At 48.0% G+C, this 27,984-nt stretch overlaps 1 protein-coding gene across 2 annotated transcripts in view; it reads left to right on the top strand.

The window, feature by feature from the left end:
• LOC143973622 (cytosolic phospholipase A2 gamma-like) overlaps nt 1-27,984 on the top strand; it is a 204,966-nt gene that overhangs the window by 138,917 nt on the left and 38,065 nt on the right. For both annotated transcript variants that reach the window (XM_077474476.1, XM_077474477.1), the window contains 2 exons: nt 21,437-21,466; nt 26,714-26,749. In XM_077474476.1, the coding sequence (XP_077330602.1) occupies nt 21,437-21,466; nt 26,714-26,749 (66 nt within the window). The remainder of the gene's footprint in view (nt 1-21,436; nt 21,467-26,713; nt 26,750-27,984) is intronic.

Here is a 27,984-nt window from a genome sequence, read left to right as displayed (position 1 = left end):
TACAGTAAAAGTATATGTCAAAAAGGAAAAATATTATTAAATTTTCAACATTAGGAGCAAGCAAAAAAATAAATAAAAAATAATGTCTTCTGTGGAAAAACACCTGGAGAAGTTACCAGGAAAAAAAAAAAACAGGACCTATGGTCAACCCGGCCCGGGTAAAGGTTCGGCCCTGAGGACAAAACGTAAGGAAGTCAATTTTCCAACAAAGAGTGGACAGAATAGGAATATATTCAGGTTGGTGGAGATTCCCTCGATCTCTTAGGCATCTGTTTCTGCCATATTTGCGTCAAGGGGCTGGTCGGTGAGGGGCGTTTGGCCGAAGAGGTTCCTTTCGGTGTAGAAGTTTGTGGGAGTTCCTGGTTGATCAATCCCAATTGAAGCAGAAGTCGTTCTCCATCTTGGAACGTCGAGAAGTGGTACGGTTTATTATTAAATGAGAAATTCAGGCGGAGAGGAAAGGCCCACCTGTAAGGGATTTCTCTGCTCGACAGAACTTGAAGTAGTGGTTTAAGAGCTCGTCGTTTTTGGACTGTGTATGGTGACAAATCGGTAAAAATTTGTATGGAATGATCCTGAAATGTCAGAGAATCTGAGGTTCTGGAAAGTCTCATTATCTCGTCTTTCACTGAATAGTAGTGAGGTTTCACTATAATGTCTCTAGGAAGTCCATCTGAACGAAGAGGTTGCAGAGCCCTGTGAGCCCTGTCTAATTCTAGACGATACTGTGAGATTGTGGGAATTAAACTTTTAATGAGGTCTTGGATAGCGAGATGAGTGTCCTTGATAGATTCAGGAATGCCTCTGACACGGAAATTATATCTCCTCGACCTATTTTCGAGGTCGTCAATTTTAGCTGTGGCTGTTTCTAAATGATCCTGAAGTTCTTGTATCCTGGCTGTATTTTGGTTAATACGTAGACATGACTGATCCAATTGTAGCTCTATTGCATCAATCCTGGTTCCTAATTGTTGCAGATCAGCATGGATAGAAGCTGTGATCTGTGTAGCAGTTTGAGATAAACCTCTAGACAACATTTGAGAGAATGCGTTCATCATGGATGCAAAGTCAGTGGGAGGAGAAGGCAAATCTCTAGGAACTATGTCCCAAGAAGCAAAGCTGATAGGCAACATATGCCTTGTGGAGGAGTTTGTGGAGGAATTACTTTCCCCCCCCAATATGTCTCAGAGGGGGGTCAGTGGATGTTGGGGATGGGGCTCCGGGTTGAGTTTCACTCACTGTGCCGTTTGAAGTTAAAGAGAGGTGCTCAGCTGTGTGGTCCTGGTCCGCTATGGAATCCTCATTGCAGGCTGTGTGTTGTGAGGTAACGGCGGCCATCTTGGAACGGCCCGACACCGCTAACGCTGTGGAAAGCGCGGGTTTGGAGTTCCGACGGGACTTAGAGCCGGGCATTCGTGTAAAGCCTGCGGTTTCCCCAAACAGATGCGACCGTTTACCGGCAGAAACGAGGGCTCAGAAAGTCGTGGCGGCGGACGTTAGGCCAGGGTGGCGCGGAGCTCCCGGTCTATGCGGCCATCTTGGACGCTTCCGCGCATGCGCCCCATGGTCAGTGATTCTAATATCTCCACTAGTGTTGCTGTGTCTCGTTTGGCTGTTGGTGGAATCATTGAGCTCCGCCCCCTCCTATGGATTTCCAGCATCTACCTTGTTGTTGAGTTTCATAGCGGCAAGTGCGGGAGTTTACTCCTCCGCTCCTCCGCTCGGCGCACTGGTCTGACACAGGGGAAAAGTGACATACTAACTAGTCTGTCACTCAAAGCACATAGTATAGTAAACCTATGGGCGCCGGGCGGATGCAGATCAGCACTTTTCATTGGGCCACAAGGCGGGTTAAAACCCCGCAAATGAAGCGCCGCGTCTGCAATCTTGTGATTGCGTTGACGTGGCGCTTCACATAGTACACTGTGTCCGGCGCTCGTACACAGTGCACTTAAGGACTTTTTTTCAATTTTTTTTTTTTAAAGGGCCATTTGAAAAAAAAAAAAATGTTTTTTCAATTTTTTTTGGGACTGCCTGTAAGGGGGGGGGGGGGGGGTTGTGGCGGCGCCGCCCGGACACCCCCTATAGGCGGATCGCCACTGTGCTACAGACAATTGGAATTTCCGATCTGAACTTTTTCCGTCGAAAAAATAGAGAACCCGCTCTCAATCTTTTGCTGGCGGGAAAGTCAGATGGAGCATACACACAGTCGGAATTTCCGACCAAAAGCTCTCATCCGACTTTTGCTGGCGGAATTTCCGATCATGCGTACGCGGCATTAGGGCCAGATTTGTCCACCACAATGTTGCAGTCCCGCTATAAATCGCTGATCACCGCCATTACTAGTAAAAAAAATAAAAATAGATAAAAAAATCCATAAATGATTCCCATACATAACTTTTGCACAAACTCATCAATATACCCTTATTGAGATTTTTTACCAAAAATATGTAGCAGATAAATCAATAATTAATAATCGGGATAAATTTATGAAGAAAGAAAATGTTTCACATTCTTTTTTATTGGATGTATTATAACTAGGGATGAGCTTCGTGTTCGAGTCGAACGCATGTTCGACTCGAACATCGGTCGTTCGTGCGTTCGCCGAATTCCGAACGTTTGGGCCGTTCGCGGCAAAATTCGTGTGGCTCACAATGCACTGCGATGGCGCAATGCATTGCTGTCTCACGATTGGCCAAGCATGCACTGTGACCCCGCATGCTTGGCCAATCGCAGCGCCAGTGGCGGGAAGAGCAATGGTTGGCCACAGGCATCCTGCCTGTGGCCAATCATAGCTCAGACTGTGTAGTGCACGCCCCACACTATATAAAGCTGCCTTTCAGGCGGCCTCGTGTAGTGTTTGTTAGCATCTGAAAGCAGTGGGTGTTCTGTGTACCTTCAACACAGTTACACACCAATCGTTTTTGGCTGATTTACTATTTTGCTCTTGTGTAGTGGTTACTGTCTGTGCCCTGACCGCAGTATACACCACTATATTCACCTCACCTATATAGCTAGTGATCTAGCTTTAATAATAGAGCTTGCAGTCAGTAGTGTTAGTGCGTGCTGTCTGCGTGCTCTGTACCCAGTACATACCACTATATACACCTACATAGCTGTTCTCTATTTGAGCCCGATTGTCATTTGCTGGAGTTATTGGAAGTTGTGTGTGCCTCCAGCACAGCACAGTATACATCTGTATATACCCCTTTAACTCTGCTGTTTTCTGGTTATTGTCTGCGTGCCCTGACCGCAGTATACACCGTGATATTCACCTCACCTATATAGCTAGTGGTCCATCTTTAACAATAGAGCTTGCAGTCAGTAGTGTCACTCAGGAGATAGTGCGTGCTGTGTGCCTGCTCTGTACCCAGTACATACCGCTATTATCCACCTACATAGCTGTTCTCTATTTGGGCCCGATTGGCATCTGCTGGAGTTATTGGAAGTTGTGTGTGCTTCCAGCACAGCACAGTATACATCTGTATATACCCCTTTAACTCTGCTGTTTTCTTGTTATTGTCTGCGTGCCCTGACCGCAGTATACACCGTGATATTCACCTCACCTATATAGCTAGTGGTCCATCTTTAACAATAGAGCTTGCAGTCAGTAGTGTCACTCAGGAGATAGTGCGTGCTGTCTGCGTGCTCTGTACCCAGTACATACCGCTATTATCCACCTACATAGCTGTTCTCTATTTGGGCCCGATTGACATCTGCTGGAGTTATTGGAAGTTGTGTGTGCTTCCAGCACAGCACAGTATACATCTGTATATACCCCTTTAACTCTGCTGTTTTCTTGTTATTGTCTGCGTGCCCTGACCGCAGTATACACCGTGATATTCACCTCACCTATATAGCTAGTGGTCCATCTTTAACAATAGAGCTTGCAGTCAGTAGTGTCACTCAGGAGATAGTGCGTGCTGTCTGCGTGCTCTGTACCCAGTACATACCGCTATTATCCACCTACATAGCTGTTCTCTATTTGGGCCCGATTGACATCTGCTGGAGTTATTGGAAGTTGTGTGTGCTTCCAGCACAGCACAGTATACATCTGTATATACCCCTTTAACTCTGCTGTTTTCTTGTTATTGTCTGCGTGCCCTGACCGCAGTATACACCGTGATATTCACCTCACCTATATAGCTAGTGGTCCATCTTTAACAATAGAGCTTGCAGTCAGTAGTGTCACTCAGGAGATAGTGCGTGCTGTGTGCCTGCTCTGTACCCAGTACATACCGCTATTATCCACCTACATAGCTGTTCTCTATTTGGGCCCGATTGACATCTGCTGGAGTTATTGGAAGTTGTGTGTGCTTCCAGCACAGCACAGTATACATCTGTATATACCCCTTTAACTCTGCTGTTCTATAAAAAAGGCATCTGCAGGAGTTAGTGGGTGTTGTGTGCCTCCAGCACAATATAAACTACCCAACTACTGTTTTACCCAACTCCCTTCAGGCCATTACCATGTCTGGAAGGCCAGCAAGGAGAGGCAGACAGGCGCGAGCCGATAAAAGAGGGCAAGCAGGCTCTGTGTCTAGAGACAACACTGCTGGTCGTGGACGCGGTGCATTGTCATCAGCACGTGGCCATGGGACATGCTTGTCCTTCTTTTCTGCAGCTGGACATGTTGAACCGCAACATGCCAACGACTTGGCAGAGTGGATGACCAAGCCCTCTTCATCCTCCTCATCCTCTCTCACCCAGTCTCAGGGTAGTAGAAAAGCAGCTGCCAACACATCGTCGTCCCTCCTCTCAATGTCATCATCAGTGACTCCTTCCCTAGACCCACCACGTCCTCCTGAGGAGTCTCCTGAACTCTTTAAACACAGTGTTGGGTACATGCTCCAGGAGGATGCCCAGTGTTTGGTGGGCTCTGATGATGACACTCAGCTAGAGGAAGGCAGTAGCGTGAGCACAGAGAGAGGGGATGCTCAAGAAGGACAGCAATCTGGCAGTCATGTTCCACAAGCTGCAGCATACTGCCAGGTTTGCTACAGCGATGAAGAGGGAGGGGATGATGAGGGCACTGACTCCACGTGGGTGCCTGGAAGGAGGGAGGAGGAGGAGGAGGAGGAGGAGGCACATGTCCAACGAGGCAGGATGCCCTCCGGGGGCAAGCTTAGGGGCAGCACACCAACTGAATCACACCGCAGAGCTCCGCCTGCGCAGAGCGCTTCCTCTGCGCAGAGCGCTTCCTCTGCGCGTTATTCTAAAAGTTCTTTGGTGTGGGCCTTTTTTGAGACGAGTGCATCAGATCGCACCGCTGCTATTTGCAACATATGTCTCAAGCGTATCTCACGTGGCCAAAACATCAGCCGCTTGGGCACCACATGCTTGACCAGACATATGTTGACCTGCCATGCAGCTCGTTGGCAAGCATACCTCAAAGACCCACACCAAAGAACAAAGCGGACCTCTCCTTGCTCCTCATCAGCTGGCATCTCCAACCCCACTAGACCTTCAGTCCTCTCTGAAACCTGCTCTGAGAGGAATGAAGGTGTAGAATTAGGTGTGTCACAGCCAAGTGCTTCCGGGAACTCTGCTAGTGGTACATCCACGTCCGATTATAGCAGACAAATGTCCCTGCCCCAGCTGCTGGAACGGCAGAAGAAATTTACTCCCAGCCATCCACATGCCCAGCGGTTGAATGCTAGCTTGGCTAAATTGCTAGCACTTCAACTGCTGCCTTTTCAGTTGGTAGACTCGGCCCCCTTCCGTGAGTTTGTACAATGTGCGGTTCCTCAGTGGCAGGTCCCCAAACGCCACTTTTTCTCACGGAAGGCAATTCCGGCTCTCTACCGGCATGTGGAAGGCAATGTCCTTGCCTCGCTGGACAGGGCGGTCAGCGGTAAGGTGCATATTACCGCTGACTCATGGTCCAGCAGGCATGGACAGGGACGTTACCTGTCTTTCACGGCCCATTGGGTCACTCTTCTGGCTGCTGGGAAGGATGCAGGACAAGGTGCAGTAGTATTGGAGGTTGTTCCGCCACCACGCCTCCAAAATGCTACTATTGGTTGTGACACACCTCTCTCCTCCACCCCCTCCTCTTCTTCTTCCTCCATGGCCTCTTCCAGTGCTCTGTCCTCAGAACCAGCGGTGCTCCGTAGGCGTTGCAGGGGCTACGCATATACGCAGGCAAAACGATGCCATGCCGTGCTTGCGCTGGTTTGTTTGGGGGACAGGAGCCACACTGGGGCGGATGTTTTGTCAGCTCTGCAGGGGCAGACCGAGAGGTGGTTGACGCCACGCCAGCTTAAGCCAGGAATGGTGGTTTGCGACAATGGCACCAACCTCCTCTCCGCCCTCCGACAGGGACAACTGACCCATGTGCCCTGTGTAGCTCACGTCCTTAACCTGGTGGTGCAGCGGTTCTTGGGCAGGTACCCCGGCTTACAGGATGTCCTGAAACAGGCCAGGAGAGTCTGTGTGCATTTCCGCCGATCATTTAATGCCTGTGCTCGGCTGGCTGAGCTCCAAAAGGAGTTGAACCTGCCCAAGAACCGCCTTATATGTGACATGCCCACCAGATGGAACTCAACATTGGCCATGCTGCAGCGGTTTCACATGCAGCAGAGGGCCATCAATGAGTACCTCTGCGACTACGGCACCAGGACAGGGTCAGGAGAGCTTGGTTTTTTCTCACCACGCCAGTGGGGCATGATCAGGGATGCATGCACTGTCCTGTCACCGTTTGAGGAGGCCACAAGGATGGTGAGCAGTGACAGTGCATGCATCAGTGACACTGTACCTCTTGTCCACCTCTTGGAGCATACGCTGCGTGGAATAATGGACAGGGCACTTGAGGCAGAACAGAGGCAGGAAGAGGAGGACTTCCTTGCCTCTCAAGGCCCCCTTTATCCAGACACTGTTCCTGCTGTGCCACCCATCACACAGGAAGAGGGTGAGGAGGAGGAAGAGGAGGAGGAGGATGATTGTGTCAGCATGGAGGTGGAGGCTGGCACTCAGCATCAGCAGCAGCAGTCTTATAGGGATGATTTACAGTCCCAAGAAACACGTGGACTTGTACGTGGCTGGGAGGAGGTAGCTGCGGATCATGTTGTCCTTAGTGACCCAGAGGACTCCGGACCGAATGCCTCAGCTAACCTACGCTGCATGGCCTCCCTGATCCTGCAAAGCCTGCGGAAGGATCCTCGTATTCTTCGGATCAAGGAGAGGGACCATTACTGGCTGGCCACTCTCCTTGATCCACGGTACAAGGGTAAGGTTGTCGACCTTATCTTGCCATCGCAGAGGGAGCAGAGGATGAGACATCTCCGGGAGGCCTTGCAGAAAGCTCTGTGCAACGCGTTCCCAGAGACTGGGAGGTCACAAACTCCTGGTCCTGGACAACGTGTTGCTGAGGCATCAGTCAGAAGGAGCGGTGGAGAAGGTGGCCGTCTGACTGATGCTTTCAGACAATTTTTTAGTCCACAGCCCCAAGGTATGATTGGTTCCAGCACCCATCGCCAGCGTCTAATTTACATGGTGCAGGAATACCTAGGGGCAAGGTCAGACTTGGACACCTTTCCCACTGAAAATCCTCTGGCTTACTGGGTCTTGAGGATGGATCACTGGCCAGAGCTTGCACAGTATGCAATTGAGCTACTGGCCTGTCCTGCATCCAGCGTTCTTTCGGAACGCACCTTCAGTGCTGCTGGTGGCTTCGTTACCGATCACAGGGTGCGCCTGTCCACCGAATCAGTTGATCGACTGACCTTCATCAAGATGAATCAGTCTTGGATCACCCACAGCTACCAAGCACCTGAAGCTGATGTAACCGAATAATTTTTTTTGAAATACCACATCCCTTCAAGACTGCCTATGCTGATGCTGAGTGACTGTCCTGTTATGTTGATTGTCTATCCTCTTCCTCCTCCGCTGATATGTTGGAAGAACATTTTTGGTTCTGGGTGATGCCAGCAGCCCAATTTTTCTGCCCCTGTTTAACAGGGGCGTTTAAGTACAATTTTTGATGCAATGCTTTGCAGCAGGGCTAATTCCTGCAATAAAACTAGAGTATATGGCAGAGGTTGCAGTGTGATGGCACCAGTGCCTAAGGCCCAATTTTTCTGCCCCTGTTTAACAGGGGCGTTTAACTACAATTTTTGATGCAATGCTTTGCAGCAGGGCTAATTCCTGCAATAAAACTAGAGTATATGGCAGAGGTTGCAGTGTGATGGCACCAGTGCCTAAGGCCCAATTTTTCTGCCCCTGTTTAACAGGGGCGTTTAACTACAATTTTTGATGCAATGCTTTGCAGCAGGGCTAATTCCTGCAATAAAACTAGAGTATATGGCAGAGGTTGCAGTGTGATGGCACCAGTGCCTAAGGCCCAATTTTTCTGCCCCTGTTTAACAGGGGCGTTTAAGTACAATTTTTGATGCAATGCTTTGCAGCAGGGCTAATTCCTGCAATAAAACTAGAGTGTATGGCAGAGGTTGCAGTGTGATGGCACCAGTGCCTAAGGCCCAATTTTTCTGCCCCTGTTTAACAGGGGCGTTTAAGTAAAATTTTTGATGCAATGCTTTGCAGCAGGGCTAATTCCTGCAATAAAACTAGAGTGTATGGCAGAGGTTGCAGTGTGATGGCACCAGTGCCTAAGGCCCAATTTTTCTGCCCCTGTTTAACAGGGGCATTTAAGTACAATTTTTGATGCAATGCTTTGCAGCAGGGCTAATTCCTGCAATAAAACTAGAGTGTATGGCAGAGGTTGCAGTGTGATGGCACCAGTGCCTAAGGCCCAATTTTTCTGCCCCTGTTTAACAGGGGCGTTTAAGTAAAATTTTTGATGCAATGCTTTGCAGCAGGGCTAATTCCTGCAATAAAACTAGAGTGTATGGCAGAGGTTGCAGTGTGATGGCACCAGTGCCTAAGGCCCAATTTTTCTGCCCCTGTTTAACAGGGGCATTTAAGTACAATTTTTGATGCAATGCTTTGCAGCAGGGCTAATTCCTGCAATAAAACTAGAGTGTATGGCAGAGGTTGCAGTGTGATGGCACCAGTGCCTAAGGCCCAATTTTTCTGCCCCTGTTTAACAGGGGCGTTTAAGTACAATTTTTGATGCAATGCTTTGCAGCAGGGCTAATTCCTGCAATAAAACTAGAGTGTATGGCAGAGGTTGCAGTGTGATGGCACCAGTGCCTAAGGCCCAATTTTTCTGCCCCTGTTTAACAGGGGCGTTTAAGTAAAATTTTTGATGCAATGCTTTGCAGCAGGGCTAATTCCTGCAATAAAACTAGAGTGTATGGCAGAGGTTGCAGTGTGATGGCACCAGTGCCTAAGGCCCAATTTTTCTGCCCCTGTTTAACAGGGGCGTTTAAGTACAATTTTTGATGCAATGCTTTGCAGCAGGGCTAATTCCTGCAATAAAACTAGAGTGTATGGCAGAGGTTGCAGTGTGATGGCACCAGTGCCTAAGGCCCAATTTTTCTGCCCCTGTTTAACAGGGGCATTTAAGTACAATTTTTGATGCAATGCTTTGCAGCAGGGCTAATTCCTGCAATAAAACTAGAGTGTATGGCAGAGGTTGCAGTGTGATGGCACCAGTGCCTAAGGCCCAATTTTTCTGCCCCTGTTTAACAGGGGCGTTTAAGTACAATTTTTGATGCAATGCTTTGCAGCAGGGCTAATTCCTGCAATAAAACTAGAGTGTATGGCAGAGGTTGCAGTGTGATGGCACCAGTGCCTAAGGCCCAATTTTTCTGCGCCTGTTTAACAGGGGCGTTTAAGTAAAATTTTTGATGCAATGCTTTGCAGCAGGGCTAATTCCTGCAATAAAACTAGAGTGTATGGCAGAGGTTGCAGTGTGATGGCACCAGTGCCTAAGGCCCAATTTTTCTGCCCCTGTTTAACAGGGGCGTTTAAGTACAATTTTTGATGCAATGCTTTGCAGCAGGGCTAATTCCTGCAATAAAACTAGAGTGTATGGCAGAGGTTGCAGTGTGATTGCACCAGTGCCTAAGGCCCAATTTTTCTGCCCCTGTTTAACAGGGGCGTTTAAGTACAATTTTTGATGCAATGCTTTGCAGCAGGGCTAATTCCTGCAATAAAACTAGAGTGTATGGCAGAGGTTGCAGTGTGATGGCAGCAGTGCCTAAGGCCCAATTTTTCTGCCCCTGTTTAACAGGGGCGTTTAAGTAAAATTTTTGATGCAATGCTTTGCAGCAGGGCTAATTCCTGCAATAAAACTAGAGTGTATGGCAGAGGTTGCAGTGTGATGGCACCAGTGCCTAAGGCCCAATTTTTCTGCCCCTGTTTAACAGGGGCGTTTAAGTACAATTTTTGATGCAATGCTTTGCAGCAGGGCTAATTCCTGCAATAAAACTAGAGTGTATGGCAGAGGTTGCAGTGTGATGGCACCAGTGCCTAAGGCCCAATTTTTCTGCCCCTGTTTAACAGGGGCGTTTAAGTACAATTTTTGATGCAATGCTTTGCAGCAGGGCTAATTCCTGCAAAAAAACTAGAGTGTATGGCAGAGGTTGCAGTGTGATGGCACCAGTGCCTAAGGCCCAATTTTTCTGCCCCTGTTTAACAGGGGCGTTTAAGTAAAATTTTTGATGCAATGCTTTGCAGCAGGGCTAATTCCTGCAATAAAACTAGAGTGTATGGCAGAGGTTGCAGTGTGATGGCACCAGTGCCTAAGGCCCAATTTTTCTGCCCCTGTTTAACAGGGGCGTTTAACTACAATTTTTGATGCAATGCTTTGCAGCAGGGCTAATTCCTGCAATAAAACTAGAGTGTATGGCAGAGGTTGCAGTGTGATGGCACCAGTGCCTAAGGCCCAATTTTTCTGCCCCTGTTTAACAGGGGCGTTTAAGTAAAATTTTTGATGCAATGCTTTGCAGCAGGGCTAATTCCTGCAAAAAAACTGAGTGTATGGCAGAGGTTGCAGTGTGATGGCACCAGTGCCTAAGGCCCAATTTTTCTGCCCCTGTTTAACAGGGGCGTTTAAGTACAATTTTTGATGCAATGCTTTGCAGCAGGGCTAATTCCTGCAATAAAACTAGAGTGTATGGCAGAGGTTGCAGTGTGATGGCACCAGTGCCTAAGGCCCAATTTTTCTGCCCCTGTTTAACAGGGGCGTTTAAGTAAAATTTTTGATGCAATGCTTTGCAGCAGGGCTAATTCCTGCAAAAAAACTAGAGTGTATGGCAGAGGTTGCAGTGTGATGGCAGCAGTGCCTAAGGCCCAATTTTTCTGCCCCTGTTTAACAGGGACATGTAATTACAATTCTTGATATAATATTTCACAGGAGGGCCCCTTCCTGTGCCCACCCAGAGTAACTGTGAGGACTTATAGTGTTGTGGCACCAGCACCACAACCACCAAAGGTCAATTTTTCTACCACTGTTCAACAATGGCATGTAATTACAATTCTTGATATAATCGTTCACAGCAGGGCGCTCCAGCGGCCACCAAGGGTCACTTTGAGGGCTTACAATGTTGTTGCAAAACCAACACCTTGTTCCGCCATTTCTGCAGAGCATATAGGGCAGACCCCTACTTTCAAACATCCAATTTACAAACATCTCCTACTTGCAAACGGAAGGAGACAACAGCAAGTGAGATGAAAAAAGATGGACGACAAAACAAATTATACAGGGGTGATAACCCTTCCCTATGTTTTCCAAAAAGCTTAAAGATATTTTTTTTGACTGGAGCTACACTTTAAAAATGTACCGGTTGAAAATGACAAACAGATTCAACTTAACACAACAAACCTACACAGTCCCTGTCTTGTTTGCACCGCCTGTATACTGCTGTTCTGAGTATATAGGGCCTGGGGGCCACACGCATTTCCTTTTTTTTTAATATGGGTACGGGGTTCCCCTTAATATGCGTACAAGACCCAAATAGGCTGGTAATGGGCAGGGAGGGCTACCCATGCCATTTTTCTGAATGATTTTCAACCATATTGCAGGAACCAGATATAACATTAAAACCGCAAGCAGTTTTAACCAGTTGCTGACCGCCGGCCGTCAAAAAACGGCCAGGCGGCGCAGCTATTGCGGCGGGAGGCCGTCATATGACGGCCTCCCGTTTAAACAGGGATGCGCGCGATCGTGCGCGCGCATCCCTGTTTCTTCGGTGGCGGCGTGTCACGGAGACACCGCTCGCCACCGAAGGGGGTGAACAGCCATTCGTTATGGCTGTTTACCACGTGATCGGCCGTGATGAAGTCACGGCCGATCACAGATGGTCACACCCCCTACGTGCACGGCGCATGCGCGCGATCGCGAGCGCGCTGCGCGTGCACGTCGGTGGCGGCGTGTTCCCCGGGAACACTGCTCGTCACCGACACTGGTAAACAGCCATTGGCTGGCTGTTTACCCACGTGATCGGCTGTGATCCTTTCACAGCCGATCACTAAAAATGTAAACAAACCGCGGTAACGGGATGTTACCGGGTTCTCCTCCTCACACACTGATCGTGTGTGAGGAGGAGATTGCGGTAACATCTCGTTACCGCCTACAGTACACATCAAGCACACTGATTCCCCCCCCCCCCAATAAAGAGGACCTGTCACCACCCCTCATAATACCTGTCAATCACAGTCCATCAGAGTACCTGTCACAGTCCATCAGAGTACCCGAGTACCTGTCCCAGCCCATCAGAGTACCCGAGTACCTGTCCCGGCCCATCAGGGTACCCGAGTACCTGTCCCGGCCCATCAGAGTACCCGAGTACCTGTCCCAGCCCATCAGAGTACCCGAGTACCTGTCCCAGCCCATCTGAGTACCCGAGTACCTGTCCCAGCCCATCTGAGTACCCGAGTACCTGTCCCAGCCCATCTGAGTACCCGAGTACCTGTCCCAGCCCATCTGAGTACCCGAGTACCTGTCCCAGCCCATCTGAGTACCCGAGTACCTGTCACAGTTCATCTGAGTACCCGAGTACCTGTCCCGGCCCATCAGAGTACCCGAGTACCTGTCCCAGCCCATCAGAGTACCCGAGTACCTGTCCCAGCCCATCAGAGTACCCGAGTACCTGTCCCAGCCCATCAGAGTACCCGAGTACCTGTCCCAGCCCATCTGAGTACCCGAGTACCTGTCCCAGCCCATCTGAGTACCCGAGTACCTGTCCCGGCCCATCAGAGTACCCGAGTACCTGTCCCGGCCCATCAGAGTACCCGAGTACCTGTCCCGGCCCATCAGAGTACCCGAGTACCTGTCCCGGCCCATCAGAGTACCCGAGTACCTGTCACGGCACATCAGAGTACCCGAGTACCTGTCACGGCACACCAGAGTATCCGAGTACTTGTCACGGCACATCAGAGTACCCGAGTACCTGTCACGGCCCATCAGTGTACCCGAGTACCTGTCACGGCCCATCAGGGTACCCGAGTACCTGTCACGGCCCATCAGGGTACCCGAGTACCTGTCACGGCCCATCAGGGTACCCGAGTACCTGTCACAGTCCATTAGAGTACCGAGTACCTGTCACAGTCCATTAGAGTACCGAGTACCTGTCACAGTCCATTAGAGTACCGAGTACCTGTCACAGTCCATTAGAGTACCGAGTACCTGTCACAGTCCATTAGAGTACCGAGTACCTGTCACAGTCCATTAGAGCACCGAGTACCTGTCACAGTCCATTAGAGCACCGAGTACCTGTCACAGTCCATTAGAGTACCGAGTACCTGTCACAGCCCATCTGAGTACCCGAGTACCTGTTCCAGTCCATCTGTGTACCAGAGTACCTGTCACCGCCCTTCAGAGTACCCAAATACCAGTCACCAAACCATCAGAGTACCTGTCACCAGGCCATCAGAGTACCCGAGTACCTGTCACCAGGCCATCAGAGTACCCGAGTACCTGTCACCAGGCCATCAGAGTACCCGAGTACCTGTCACCAGGCCATCAGAGTACCCGAGTACCTGTCACTAGGCCATCAGAGTACCCGAGTACCTGTCACCAGGCCATCAGAGTACCCGAGTACCTGTCACCAGGCCATCAGAGTACCCGAGTACCTGTCACCAGGCCATCAGAGTACCCGAGTACCTGTCACCAGGCCATCAGAGTACCCGAGTACCTGTCACCAGGCCATCAGAGTACCCGAGTACCTGTCACCAGGCCATCAGAGTACCCGAGTACCTGTCACCAGGCCATCAGAGTACCCGGGTACCTATTTGCAGCCCATGTCTCATAGAATATACGTTGGGGTGTTTACTTTCCAAAATGGGGTCATTTTGTGGGTAATTTCACTGTCCTGGTGGTCCAGGACCTTCAGAAGTGTGATGGGTAGGAATGAAATAAGATGTGTCATTTATGCTCCTAGAACGCCTGAACGTACTACTTCAATGTTCGGCCTCTCTATGTGGCCAGGCTGTGTAAAAGTCCTACACATGTGGTATCGCCATACTCGGGAGGAGTAGCAGAATGTATTTTGGGGTGTAATTTTTGCTATATACATGTTATGTGTTAGAAATATCTTATAAATTGACAATTTTGTGTAAAAAAAAAATGCGTTTTAATTTTTTTCCACATATTCCAAAAACCTCTGGAAAAAAATGAACCGTTCAAAAGACTCATTCTGCTTCCCAGATTATACGTTGGGGTGTTTGCTTTCCAAAATGGGGTAATTTTATGGGAAATTCCATTGTCCTGGTACTCCAGGGCCTTCAAAAGTGTAATAGGTGGTTGAGAAATGAGATGCGTAATTTTTGCTCATAGAACGTCTGAAGGTACTACATCAATGTTAGTGCTCTGTATGTGGCCAGGCTTTGTAAAAGTCTCACACACGTGGTATCGCTGTACTCGGGAAGAGTAGCAGAATGTATTTTGGGGTGTCATTTTTGCTATATACATGCTATGTGTTAGAAATATCTTATAAATTGACAATTTTGTGTAAAAAAAAATGCGTTTTAATTTTTTTCCACATATTCCAAAAACTTCTGGAAAAAAATTAACCATTCAAAAGACTCATTATGCCTCACAGATTATACGTTGGGGTGTTAGCTTTCCAAAATGGGGTGATTTTATGGGAAATTCCATTGTGCTGGTACTCCAGGGACTTCAAAAGTGTAATAGGTGGTTGAGAAATGAGATGCGTCATTTTTGCTCGTAGAACGTCTGAAGGTACTACATCAATGTTGGTGCTCTGTATGTGGCCAGGCTGTGTAAAAGTCTCACACATGTGGTATCGGCGTACTCGGGAAGAGTAGCAGAATGTATTTTGGGGGGTAATTTGTTGTATGCATATGCTGTGTGTGAGAAATAACCTGATAATATGACAATTTAGTAAAAAAAAAAAAAAAAAAAAAAAAAATCTTCATTTTGCAAAGAATTGTGGGAAAAAATGACAACTTAAAAAAACTCACCATGCTACTTACTTAATACCTTGGGATGTCTACTTTGTAAAAAGGGGTCATTTGGGGGGTATTTGTACTTTCCTGACTAGTTAGAGTCTCAAGAAATTAGGTACACCTGATGTACTGAAGGCCTGATCAGAAGTGATGAATTTTCAGTGATTGGCACCATAGATTGTAGACTCTATAACTTTCACAAAGACCAAATAATATATACTAATGTGGGTTATTTTTACCAAAGATATGTAGCAGTATACATTTTGGCCAAAATTTATGAAGAAAAATTACTAATTAGCAAAAATTTATGACAGAAACGAAGAAAAAGGCATTTTTTTCACAAAATTTACGTTTTATTTTATTTATAGCACAAAAAATAAAAAACCCACTAGTGATTAAATACCACTAAAAGAAAGCTCTATTTGTGTGGAAAAAAGGACGCAAGTTTCATATGGATACTGTGTTGGATGACTGAGTAATTGTCATTCAAAGTGTGAGAGCGCTGAAAGCTGAAAATTGGTCTGGTCAGGAAGGGGGTGTAACTGCACTGTACTGAGGTGGTTAAATGGTGTTATTTCCGTTTAATGTCATTTTGTGCAGGGACTGTTCTAAACACGGGAAACACGTGGCACTTCACAGGCATACTACAGACACCCCCCAGGCACCATATTTAAAGGAATATTTCACTTTTTTTTTTTCACTTTAATCGTCATTAAAATCAGTGCTCCCGCCAAAACGGTAGTTTTTAAAACTTTTTTTTGCAGTGACCCATGTCCCCTGAGGCAGGAGGCAGATCGCCAAACCCTTTTTAGCACACTATCTTGCATATTAGCCGTTAAAATTAGCACTTTCCAATTCGAACGTTCGAGTCCCATAGACTTCAATGGGGTTCTAACGTTCGTACCGAACGCGGGGGTCGTTCGCAAGTTCTGGTGCGAACCGAACCGGGGGGTGTTCGGCTCATCCCTAATTATAACAGAAAGTAAAAAATATTCTTTTTTTTTTTTTAAATTGTCGCTCTTTTTTTGTTTATAGCGCAAAAAATAAAAACCGAGTTGATCAAATGCCACCAAAAGAAATCTCTATTTGTTGGGAAAAAAAAAAAAAGATGTCAATTTTACTTGGGTACAACGTCGCCCGACCGTGCAATTGTCAGTTAAAGTGACGCAATGCCGTATCGCGAAAAATGGCCTGGTCATTAAGAGGGTAAATCTTCTGGAGCTGAAGAGGTTAAACAACCCTTAACCAATGACAAGTGTGATAAATTACCACACCAGAGAATGTGGTAGTTACCGAACAATTGAAAAAATACCTAATTTCTTATTTAATGCAAAATTCTTAGTGAATTGAACTTTCACAACTGATTTGCCGCATGTAATATATTACCGCATTTTATTTTCCATTATTTAACTCTTAGTGAATTGACCCCCATTGTGTTAAAAAATATTATCCTTCAAATTTTGTTGTCACTGCGGTCAAAAATAAACTTCATCCCACTAATGATTGGAAGATGGAAAAATTCCATCAATATTCTGCTATTGTATGGCAGGTCTGACTGCAGATTTCTTCCCTCATCATTTCCTCAGGATCTCCTCCTCCAATGTTCTCCTCCTCAAATGTTCTCCTCCTCAAATGTTCTCCTCCTCCAATGTTCTCCTCCAATGTTCTCCTCCTCCAATGTTCTCCTCCTCCAATGTTCTCCTCCTCCAATGTTCTCCTCCAATGTTCTCCTCCTCCAATGTTCTCCTCCAGTGTTCTCCTCCTCCAATGTTCTCATCCTCCAATGTTCTCATCCTCCAATATTCTCCTCCTCCAATGTTCTCCTCCTCCAATGTTCTCCTCCAGTATTCTCCTCCTCCAATGTTCTCATCCGCCAATGTTCTCATCCTCCAATGTTCTCCTCCTCCAATATTCTCCTAATCCAGTGTTCCCCTCCTCCAATGGTCTCCTCTGAAGTTCTCCTCCTCAAATGTTCTCCTTCTCCGATGTTCTCCTCAAATGTTCTCCTCCTCCAGTGTTCTCCATCTCAAATGTTCTCCTCCTCCGATGTTCTTCTGCTCCAGTGTTCTCCTCCTCCAATGTTCTCCTCTGATGTTCTCCTCCTCAAATGTTCTCCTCCTCCAATGGTCTCCTCTGAAGTTCTCCTCCTAAAATGTTCTCCTTCTCTGATGTTCTCCTCAAATGTTCTCCTCCAGTGTTCTCCACCTCAAATGTTCTCCTCCTCCGATGTTCTTTTGCTCCAGTGTTCTCCTCCTCCAATGTTCTCCTCTGATGTTCTCCTCCTCAAATGTTCTCCTCCTCCAATGTTCTCCACCTCAAATGTTCTCCTCCTCCGATGTTCTTCTCCTCCGATGTTTTTCTCCTCCGGTGTTCTCCTCCTCCAATGTTCTCCTCCGCCGGTATTTTCCTCAACCAATGTTCTCCTCCACCAATGTTCTCCTCCTCCGATGTTCTCCTCCTCCAAAGTTCTCCTCCTCTAAAGTTCTCCTCCTCCAGTGTTCTCATCCTCCAATGTTCTCCACCTCAAATTTTCTCCTCCACCAATGTTCTTCTCCTCCGATGTTCTTCTCCTCCAGTGTTCTCCTCCTCCAATGTTCTCCTCCTGCAGTGTTCTCCTCAACCAATGTTCTCCTTCTCCGATATTCTTCTCCAATGTTCTCCTCCTCTGATGTTTTCCTCCTCCAGTGTTCTCCTCCTCCGATGTTCTTCTCCTCCAGTGTTCTCCTCCTGCAATGGAACAAAATGTTACAGCGCACACATGTAAAAAGACATTTACCTCCAGCAAGGCATATTTAAAACACCATTAGACATTTTCAAAAAACATTATAAAAAAATATGGGGATTTGGTCACACCATATTGTATACGGTGCTTAAGCCCACTTACTGTGACAAAGTACCCCATGATTAGTGGGTCCATAGAATGGGAGATCCGGCTTCTCTGAACCATGGGAGCCATAGGCCGCGTACACACGTGCGGACTGTTCGCCCAACTAAGTTCCTCAAACAGTTTGAGAAACAGTCCGTCCAAACTTTTGAACGAACGGACTTGCCCACACACGGCACTTTTTGAGCGGACTAATTACAGCGGACTAAGTTCGCCAAACAGTCCGCTCAACTTTTGAAATGAACGGACTCACCCACACACGCGAAGGACAGTCCGCTCATTTCGAGCACGTCTCCAGGTAGGCGGGGCCCGTGAAGGAGACGTGGCTGGCTCCGCCGCCTGGTATGGAGTTAAAGGGAACCCCAACGCCGAAAAAAATCGGCGTGGGGGTTCCCCCAAAGTCCACAACAGACCCTTGTACGAGCACGCTACCTGGCCGGCCAGGAAAGGGGGGCGAGCGAGCGCCCCCCCTTCTGAGCCGTACCAGGCCGTGTGCCCTCAACATGGGGGGTGCCTTGGGGAAGGGGGGCCGCGCGGCCCCCCCACCCCAAAGCACCTTGTCCCCATGTCGATGAGGACAAGGGCCTCTTCCCGACAACCCTGGCCGTTGGTTGTCAGGGTCTGCGGGCAGGGGGCTTATCGGAATCCGGGAGCCCCCTTTAATAAGGGGGCCCCCGGATACCGGCCCCCACCCTATGTGAATGAGTATGGGGTACAATGTACCCCTACCCATTCACCTGTGAAAAAAAGTACAAAAAAAAACACAACACAGGGTTAAAATATTTTATTGCACAGCTCCGGGGGTCTTCCGTCTTCGGGGGTCTTCTCGCCGGACTCCTCCGCTATCTTCTTGTAGCTCTTTTGCTAGCGGAGGAGTCCGGCTTTCTTCCTCCCCGCCGCCGGCCTCTTCTCCCGACTTCGGGGGTCTTGTCCCCCTCTTCGGTTCTTCTGCCGGGCCACCGCGCCTTCTTCTAGCTCTTTTACAGGCGGTGGCCCGGTCTTCTGTCGCCGCTGTCGCCGCCTTCCGTTCTTCTTCTTCTTCTTCCCCAGGAGATGTTGCCTCGACGATCTCTCCGGCCGGAATGCCAGAGCCGTGCTGCGCGGCCACTTATATAGTGACAATGGGGCGGTGTCACATGGTATATGTCACATGGGTTGGTGTCACATGGTGACCCCGCCCCCTTACGATGTCATAGTCCCCATGTGACATCAACCCATGTGACCAACCCATGTGACATATAGCATGTGACACTGCCCCATTGTCACTATATAAGTGGCCGCGCAGCGCGGCTCTGGCATTCCGGCCGGAGAGATCGTCGAGGCAACATCTCCTGGGGAAGAAGAAGAAGAAGAAGAACGGAAGGCGGCGACGGTGACAGCAGCGACAGAAGACCGGGCCACCGCCTCTAAAAGAGCTAGAAGAAGGCGCGGTGGCCCGGCAGAAGAACCGAAGAGGGGGACAAGACCCCCGAAGTCGGGAGAAGAGGCCGGCGGCGGGGAGGAAGAAAGCCGGACTCCTCCGCTAGCAAAAGAGCTACAAGAAGATAGCGGAGGAGTCCGGCGAGAAGACCTGCAAAGACGGAAGACCCCCGGAGCTGTGCAATAAAATATTTTAACCCTGTGTTGTGTTTTTTTTTTTTTTTGTACTTTTTTTCACAGGTGAATGGGTAGGGGTACATTGTACCCCATACTCATTCACATAGGGTGGGGGGCCGGTATCCGGGGGCCCCCTTATTAAAGGGGGCTCCCAGATTCCGATAAGCCCCCCGCCCGCAGACCCCGACAACCAACGGCCAGGGTTGTCGGGAAGAGGCCCTTGTCCTCATCAACATGGGGACAAGGTGCTTTGGGGTGGGGGGGCGCGCGGCCCCCCCTTCCCCAAGGCACCCCCCATGTTGAGGGCACGCGGCCTGGTATGGCTCAGAAGGGGGGTGCGCTCGCTCGCCCCCCTTTCCTGGCTGGCCGGGTAGCGTGCTCGTACAAGGGTCTGTTGTGGACTTTGGGGGAACCCCCACGCCGATTTTTTTCGTCGTTGGAGTTCCCCTTTAAGTCCATACCATGCGGCGGTGCCCGCAAAGTCTCCTTCGCGGGCCCCACCTACCTGGAGACGCGCTCGAAATGAGCAGACTTTTCTCCGGGGGGAAACAGTTCGCTCATTTCGAAAGTACAGCGGACTGGCACACACATGGGCGGACTGTCCCCTCAAACCAAGTTTCAGCGGACAGTTTTACGGAAATTCCGTAAGACTTTGTTCGTCAGACAGTCCGCTGAAACTGTCCGCTGAAGCCCACACACGAGCGGACTGTCCGCTGAAACACTGTTCAGCGGACAAAGTTGGGCGAACAGTCCGCCCGTGTGTACGCGGCCATACACTCCTCTATATGGGAGAACTAGAGGTCTCCCCCCATGAAACAGGTGGACACTAATGAGAGGCACTTGATGAGGGAGTGGGGTGCTCCACACCCAAAAGGATTTGGTCAGAATCCGTACAATAGACAAACAAGATATTTGGGGGGCACACCCTAAAAGATGCATTAAAGATGGTGCAGCCATAAGACCATACAACAGAATAAAATATTACAGCGCACACATGCAAAAAAGACATTTACCTCCAGCAAGCCTTATTTAAAACACCTAAACAGGTCCTACACTATCCATAGACTGTGACTCTTCTCCATGTGTGCGCTGTAATATTTTGTTTGGTTGTATGGTCTTATGGCTGCACCATCTTTAATGCATCTTTTAGGGTGTGCCCCCAAAATATCTTGTTTTTCTCCTCCTCCAATGTTCTCCTCCTCCGGTGTTCTCCTCCAGCGTTCTTCTCCTCCAATGTTCTCCTCTTTCAATGTTCTCCCCCTCTGATCTTCTTCTCCAATGTTCTTCTCCTCCAATGTTTTTCTCCTCCAATGTTTTTCTCCTCTGATGTTTTTCTCCTCTGATGTTCTCCTCTTCCAATGTTCTCCACCTCCAATATTCTCCTCCTCCAATGTTCTCCACCTCTGATATTCTCCACCTCTGATGTTCTCCTCCTCCCATGTTCTCCTCCTCCCATGTTCTCCTCCTCCCATGTTCTCCTCCTCCCATGTTCTCCTCCTCCCATGTTCTCCTCCTCCCATGTTCTCTTCCTCCAATGTTCTCCTCCATTCACCTATACAAGACGTTGTGTGTTTTTTAGATGAATTTGTGTTACTAATGCAATTTCTTAACTCACCTCTCTTCTCTTATTTCCACATCCAACAGCAAAATATAGATCTGTGAGCTTCTGCACAAGTAAGGAACATTCTTTTTGTATTATGATGTGATTGTTTATTAACAAATGTTCATTATAATTCAGTAAAACCAGAACAAGTCCAAGTTTATACTCATTACTAGTCTGATTGTTATAGAAGGATTCAAAGTATGAATAATGTTACATTGCTGTAACTTGGCCCAATGGAACAATGCACAGAATATACCATACCGATCCCTCTAAAAACTGGAAATCACTGTATATACATTACTACTACGCTGTTACTACACCACTATGACATCTTTTACTACACACCTACTCCACTGCTACTACACCACTATTACACCACTATGACAGACTCTACTACACCCCTGCTCCACTGCTACTACACCACTACACCTACTACTACACCACTACTAAACCACTACTACATCACTAGGACATCTGATACTACACCTCTTCTACACTGTTACTACACCACTATGACAGTCTCTACTACACCACAGCTCCACTGCTACTATACCACTACTACACCACTAGAGCACCCTTTACTACACCTCTACTACACCCACTACTACATCACTAATACACCACTTTGACATCCGATACTACACCACTACAACCCCCTCAATTCCACAACTACTACACCATTGCTACACCACTACAACCCTCTCTATTCCACGACTACACCATTACTACACCACTACAACCCCTTGATTCCACAACTACTACACCATTACTACACCACTACAACCCCCTCTATTCCACAACTACTAAACCATTACTACACTGCACCACAATCCCCTCTACTCCACAACTACCACGCAACCACTACACCATTACTATACCGCTACAACCACATCTATTGAACAACTACTACACCATTCATACACCACTACAACCCCCTCTATTCCACAACTAAAGGCCCGTACACACGGTCGGACTTTTTGACAACAAACATGCAAATTAGCTGTTTTGGAGCAACATCCGACTGTGTGTACGCTCCATCGGACAAACTTTTTCTGTTTTCATCGGACTTTTGTTGGCTCTGCGAACGGACAAACTTTTTGACAACAGAAGTCCGATGGAGCAAAGTCCGACCGTGTGTATGCAAAAGCATCGGACTTTTGTACAAGGTACAAACACGCATGCTCAGAACCATTGCAAACGATCAGACTACAATACAGAAGTTGACCAAAGGTGGCGCTGGAGTCATTGAACGTCCTCTTTTGAAGTGGCGTCCGTACGTTGTGACGTCACCACGTTCGTGTTTGTTGTCAAAAAGTCCGACCGTGTGTATGCAATACAAACTTGTGGACAACACACTTTGTACAAAAGTCCATGGAAAAGTTTGTACAAGTCCGACCGTGTGTATGGGGCTTAACACATCATTACTACACCACTACAATGCTACTACATAGCAGCTTCTATGTTGCTACTACGCCACTACTATAGTGATCTCTATTAGCTTCCGGGTCCCATACTGCTCATGCAGATAGAATAGCACTCACCATCAGGCAATCTGTAAAGCCCCATACACACGGTCGGACTTGTACAAACTTTCCCGTGGACTTTTGTACAAAGTGTGTTGTCCACAAGTTTGTATTGCATACACACGGTCGGACTTTTTGACAACAAACACGAACGTGGTGACGTCACAACGTACGGACGCCACTTCAAAAGAGGACGTTCAATGACTCCAGCGCCACCTTTGGTCAACTTCTGTATTGTAGTTCGATCGTTTGCAATGGTTCTGAGCATGCGTGTTTGTACCTTGTACAAAAGTCCGATGCTTTTGCATACACACGGTCGGACTTTGCTCCATCGGACTTTTGTTGCCAGAAAGTTTGTCCGTTCGCACAGCCAACAAAAGTCCGATGAAAACCAAAAAAGTTTGTCCGATGGAGCATACACACGGTCGGATGTTGCTCCAAAACAGCTAATTTGCATGTTTGTTGTCAAAAAGTCCGACCGTGTGTACGGGCCTTTACACTAAAGCGATTAATGGATCAGAATGTGACCAGTTCTACATGGACCGGTTGAATTCTGGTCCATGTGTGGCCCCTGTGGTTGAACAGTCATTTATCACTCAATCAGAACTGCAGGCCATAGATTGTCAGAATACAATTTAGACCAAGTAGAAATAAGTAGCTGCACACCAATCTGTCCAGCAGGTTTATTGAAAGACTGCCAGCAGGACTATAACAACAGGCCAAGGAGTGACAATACTTCACACTTACATTGTGCTTCTGGTGGATTATCATACTCACCTGGAGTAGCCATCCGTCTCATTGCTTCAGAATAGAATGATACACTGTGTGTGTATGGGGAAATTGGGTCAGTTTTTTTCCATTCAACCCATTGGCTGAACAAAAAAAAACAACAACTGGCCCGTGTATGGCCAGCTTTTGTGAGTACAGGGTGTCATGTACCCGCCCCCTCAAGGGAGTGACCCTCCAATCACAATGTACTAGTGTAGAGAGAGGCACTGATATCACCATGCCAGTACTGCCCCCTTCCTTTCTCCCTTCTTTCCTTCCTCCCTTTCTTCATCCCTTTCTTCATCCCTTTCTCCCTCCCTCCCTCCCTTACTTCCTCCCCCTTTCTCCCTCCCTCCCTTCCTTCCTCCCTCCCCCTTTCTCCCTCCTTTTCTCCCTTCCCTTTCTTTATCCCTTTCTTCCTCCCTTCCTTCCTTCCTCTCTCCCTCCCTTTCTTACTTCCTCCCTTCTTCCCTCTCTTTCTTTCTTCCCTTCCTTCCTCCTTCCCTTTTTTCCTCCCTTCCCTTCTCCCTCCCTCCCTCCTTCCCTCCCTTCCTCCCTCCCTTCATCCCTCCTTTCATCCCTTCCTTTCTCCCTTCTTTCCTCCCTTCCTTCCTTCCTTCCTTCCTTCCCCCCTTCCTCCCTCCCTTACTTCCTCCCCCTTTCTCCCTCCCTCCCTTCCTTCCTCCCTCCCCCTTTCTCCCTCCCTTTCTCCCTTCCCTTTCTTTATCCCTTTCTTCCTCCCTTCCTTCCTTCCTCTCTCCCTCCCTTTCTTACTTCCTCCCTTCTTCCCTCTCTTTCTTTCTTCCCTTCCTTCCTCCTTCCCTTTTTTCCTCCCTTCCCTTCTCCCTCCCTCCCTCCTTCCCTCCCTTCCTCCCTCCCTTCATCCCTCCTTTCATCCCTTCCTTTCTCCCTTCTTTCCTCCCTTCCTTCCTTCCTTCCTTCCTTCCCCCCTTCCTCCCTCCCTTACTTCCTCCCTTCCTTACTTCCTCCCTCCCTTCCTTCATCCCTTTCTTCCTCTCTCCCTTCCTTATTTATCCCTTCCTCCATTCCTTCCTCCCTTCCTTCATCCCTTCCTTCCTTCCTTCTCTTCATCCTTTCCTCCCTCCCTTCCTTCCTTCCTTCCCTCCTCCCTCCCTTCCTTCCTCCCTCCTTCCTTCCCTTTTTCCCTTCCTCCTTCCCTTTCTCCTTCCTTTCCTCCCTCCCTTCCTTCCTCACTTCCTTCCTCCCTTCCTTCTTCCCTCCCTTCCTTCCTTCATCCCTTCCTCCCTCCCTTCATGCCTTCCTCCCTCTCTTCATGCCTTCCTCCCTCCCTTCCTTGCTCCCTCCTTTCCTCCCTTACTTCCTCCCTCGCTCCCTTTCTCCCTTCATCCCTCCCTCCCTCCCTCCCTCCCTCCCTTCCTTCCATCATCCCTCCCTCCCTTCCTTCCTCACTTCCTTCCTCCCTCCCTTCATCCCTCCCTCCCTCCCTTCCTACCTCCCTCCCTCCCTTCCTACCTCCCTCCCTTCCTCCCTCCCTCCTTCCTTCCCTTTCTCCTTCCTTTCCTCCCTCCCTTCCTCACTTCCTCCCTCCCTCCCTTACTTCCTCCCTTACTTCCTCCCTCCCTTCCTTCATCCCTTTCTTCCTCCCTCCCTTCCTTCTTCATCCCTTCCTCCATTCCTTCCTCCCTTCCTTCAACCTTTCCTTCCTTCCTTCTCTTCATCATTTCCTCCCTCCCTCCCTTCCTTCCTTCCCTCCTCCCTCCCTTCCTTCCCTTTCTCCCTTCCTCCTTCCCTTTCTCCTTCCTTTCCTCCCTCCCTTCCTCCCTTCCTTCCTTACTTCCTTCCTCCCTTCCTTCTTCCCTCCCTTCCTTCCTCCCTTCCTTCATCCCTTCCCTCCCTTCATGCCTTCCTCCCTCCCTTCCTTGCTTCCTCCTTTCCTCCCTTACTTCCTCCCTCGCTCCCTTTCTCCCTTCATCCCTCCCTCCCTCCCTTCCTTCCATCATCCCTCCCTCCCTTCCTTCCTCACTTCCTTCCTCCCTCCCTTCATCCCTCCCTCCCTCCCTTCCTCCCTCCCTCCTTCCTTCACTTTCTCCTTCCTTTCCTCCCTCCCTTCCTTCCTTACTTCCTTCCTCCCTTCCTTCTTCCCTCCCTTACTTCCTCCCTCCCTTCATGCCTTCCTCCCTCTCTTCATGCCTTCCTCCCTCCCTTCCTCCCTCCTTTCCTCCCTTACTTCTTCCCTCGCTCCCTTTCTCCCTTCATCCCTCCCTCCCTCCCTTCCTTGCTCCCTCCTTTCCTCCCTTACTTCCTCCCTCGCTCCCTTTCTCCCTTCATCCCTCCCTCCCTTCCTTCCATAATCCCTCCCTCCCTTCCTTCCTCACTTCCTTCCTCCCTCCCTTCATCCCTTCCTCCCTTCCTTCCACAATGAATAGATAGTTGTTTTTTTAACTTTGGAATTTGTACAGAAATTGCTTCTACTTAGAATATTATCTGACGTATGAAGGATAAGAAGATCTGTCATTATAATGACGTCATCCCGCAGCTCCACTGCAATTTAATAATATCATGTCATACATAGTAATCATTAGAGATTTGCATCACAAACAAATTCATTTTATTTCAGATTCATTCGGCAATCATTTAATTCCATCACATTCATTATGTTAGAATGATTTGTGTTCAGAATTTGTTTTGTATTTTCGGTATTTCTTTTGTACCTTCGTGGTTCCAAATCAATCCGTAATTTCGGGAGATTGGATTTCATTTCTCACATCCTTGTATTATTTTGGTGACTTTCTTGCGACTTTGATATTTTGGGACTTTGGCCAATCCTAACAATACAGAATGCGACATGTATTACAGAACTCATAGAACCCTCTGAAGTCGTAAAGAAATAAACCAAATGAATTTGTTGTTTTAGTAATCATTTTCTTTGGATTCTTTGAAATTCATGACTATTGTGATTTGTGACCTTTGTGACCCTTAGTAAATGAATCTTTGTATCCGTGTCATATACACTTCACACTGATTGTTTCTGTTCATTTTATCCAGAAACCTGGCGAAGATTCAAGAGCTGGATTACTGGTGGTAAGGAGACTTCACCTTCTGCCTGTATACGGCTACAATCACATTAAGTATCACGTTTTCTGTAATTTAGAATATATATATATATATATATATATATATATATATATATATATATATATATATATATTACCAAAAGTATTGGGACACCTTCCTTTACATGTACATGAAATTTAATGACATCCCAGTCTTAGTCCGTAGGGTTCAATATTGAGTTGTCCCTTTGCAGCTCTAACAGCTTCAACTCTTCTGGGAAGGCCGTCCACAAGGTTTAGGAGGGTGTCTACAGGAATGTTTGACCATTCTTCCAGAAACGAATTTGCAAGGTCAGGCACTGATGTTGGATGAGCATCCCTGGCTCACATTCTCCGTTCTAATTCATCCCAAAGGTGTTCTATCGGGTTGAGGTCATAACTCTGTGCAGGCCAGTCAAGTTCCTCCACCCCATACGTGCCCATTCTTGTCTTTATGGACCTTTCTTTGGATCCAGGGTCCCACAGGTCGTACTTGCGTCAGACTCTGGCGTTCTGAACAAGACAGCAGGAAGGGAGGCTGCTCTAGAAGATGTGAAAATGTTCATACTGATGCAATCTCAAAATGTGACTTGCATGTGATTTCCTTGTTACATATCTACATAGTTACATAGTAGGCAAGGTCGAAAAAAGACCATCAAGTCCAATCTATGGACTTGCTTGCGTCTTGCTTGCAACTTCCTTGGGACTTTTGTGATTTAACATTGCAGTCTATGGCACTCAAATTGCACCAAAGTCGTAGAAAAACAGTGCAGGATTTATTTATTTTTCTGTCACTGTGACTAAACCCTCGTACACACAATCGGATTTCTCGATGGGAATTGTGTGATGACAGGCCTGTTGGCGGAAAATCCGACCGTTTGTACGCTTCATCAGACAATTGTTGCCGGATTTTCTGCAGACAAATGTTGGAGAGCAGGCTTTCTAAGCGTGTGTACACAAGTCCGTCTGACAAATATCCAAAGTACGAACACGCATGCTCGGGAAGGAATGCTCACCAGACACAACATTAGCAGAAGGTGCCCAAAGGGTGGCACTAAAGAGCTGAAAACCCAAGTCGTTTTGTGTTTTGTTGGCCAACAATTGTGTGCCGTTTGTATGCAAGACAAATTCCTGGCCAACGCCCTTCAGACCAAAGTCCTGCGCTTTGTCTGCGGAAAATCCGATCTTGTGTACGAGGCTTAAGAGAACACCCAATGAAATGAA

This window comes from Lithobates pipiens, unplaced genomic scaffold, assembly GCF_037356315.1.
Source record: "Lithobates pipiens isolate NorthernLeopardFrog02 unplaced genomic scaffold, aLitPip1_a1.2 Scaffold_87, whole genome shotgun sequence".
Taxonomy (NCBI): Eukaryota; Metazoa; Chordata; class Amphibia; order Anura; family Ranidae; genus Lithobates; species Lithobates pipiens.
Note: the sequence above shows the minus strand (reverse complement) of the source record. Positions and strands in the feature narration are given on the sequence as shown.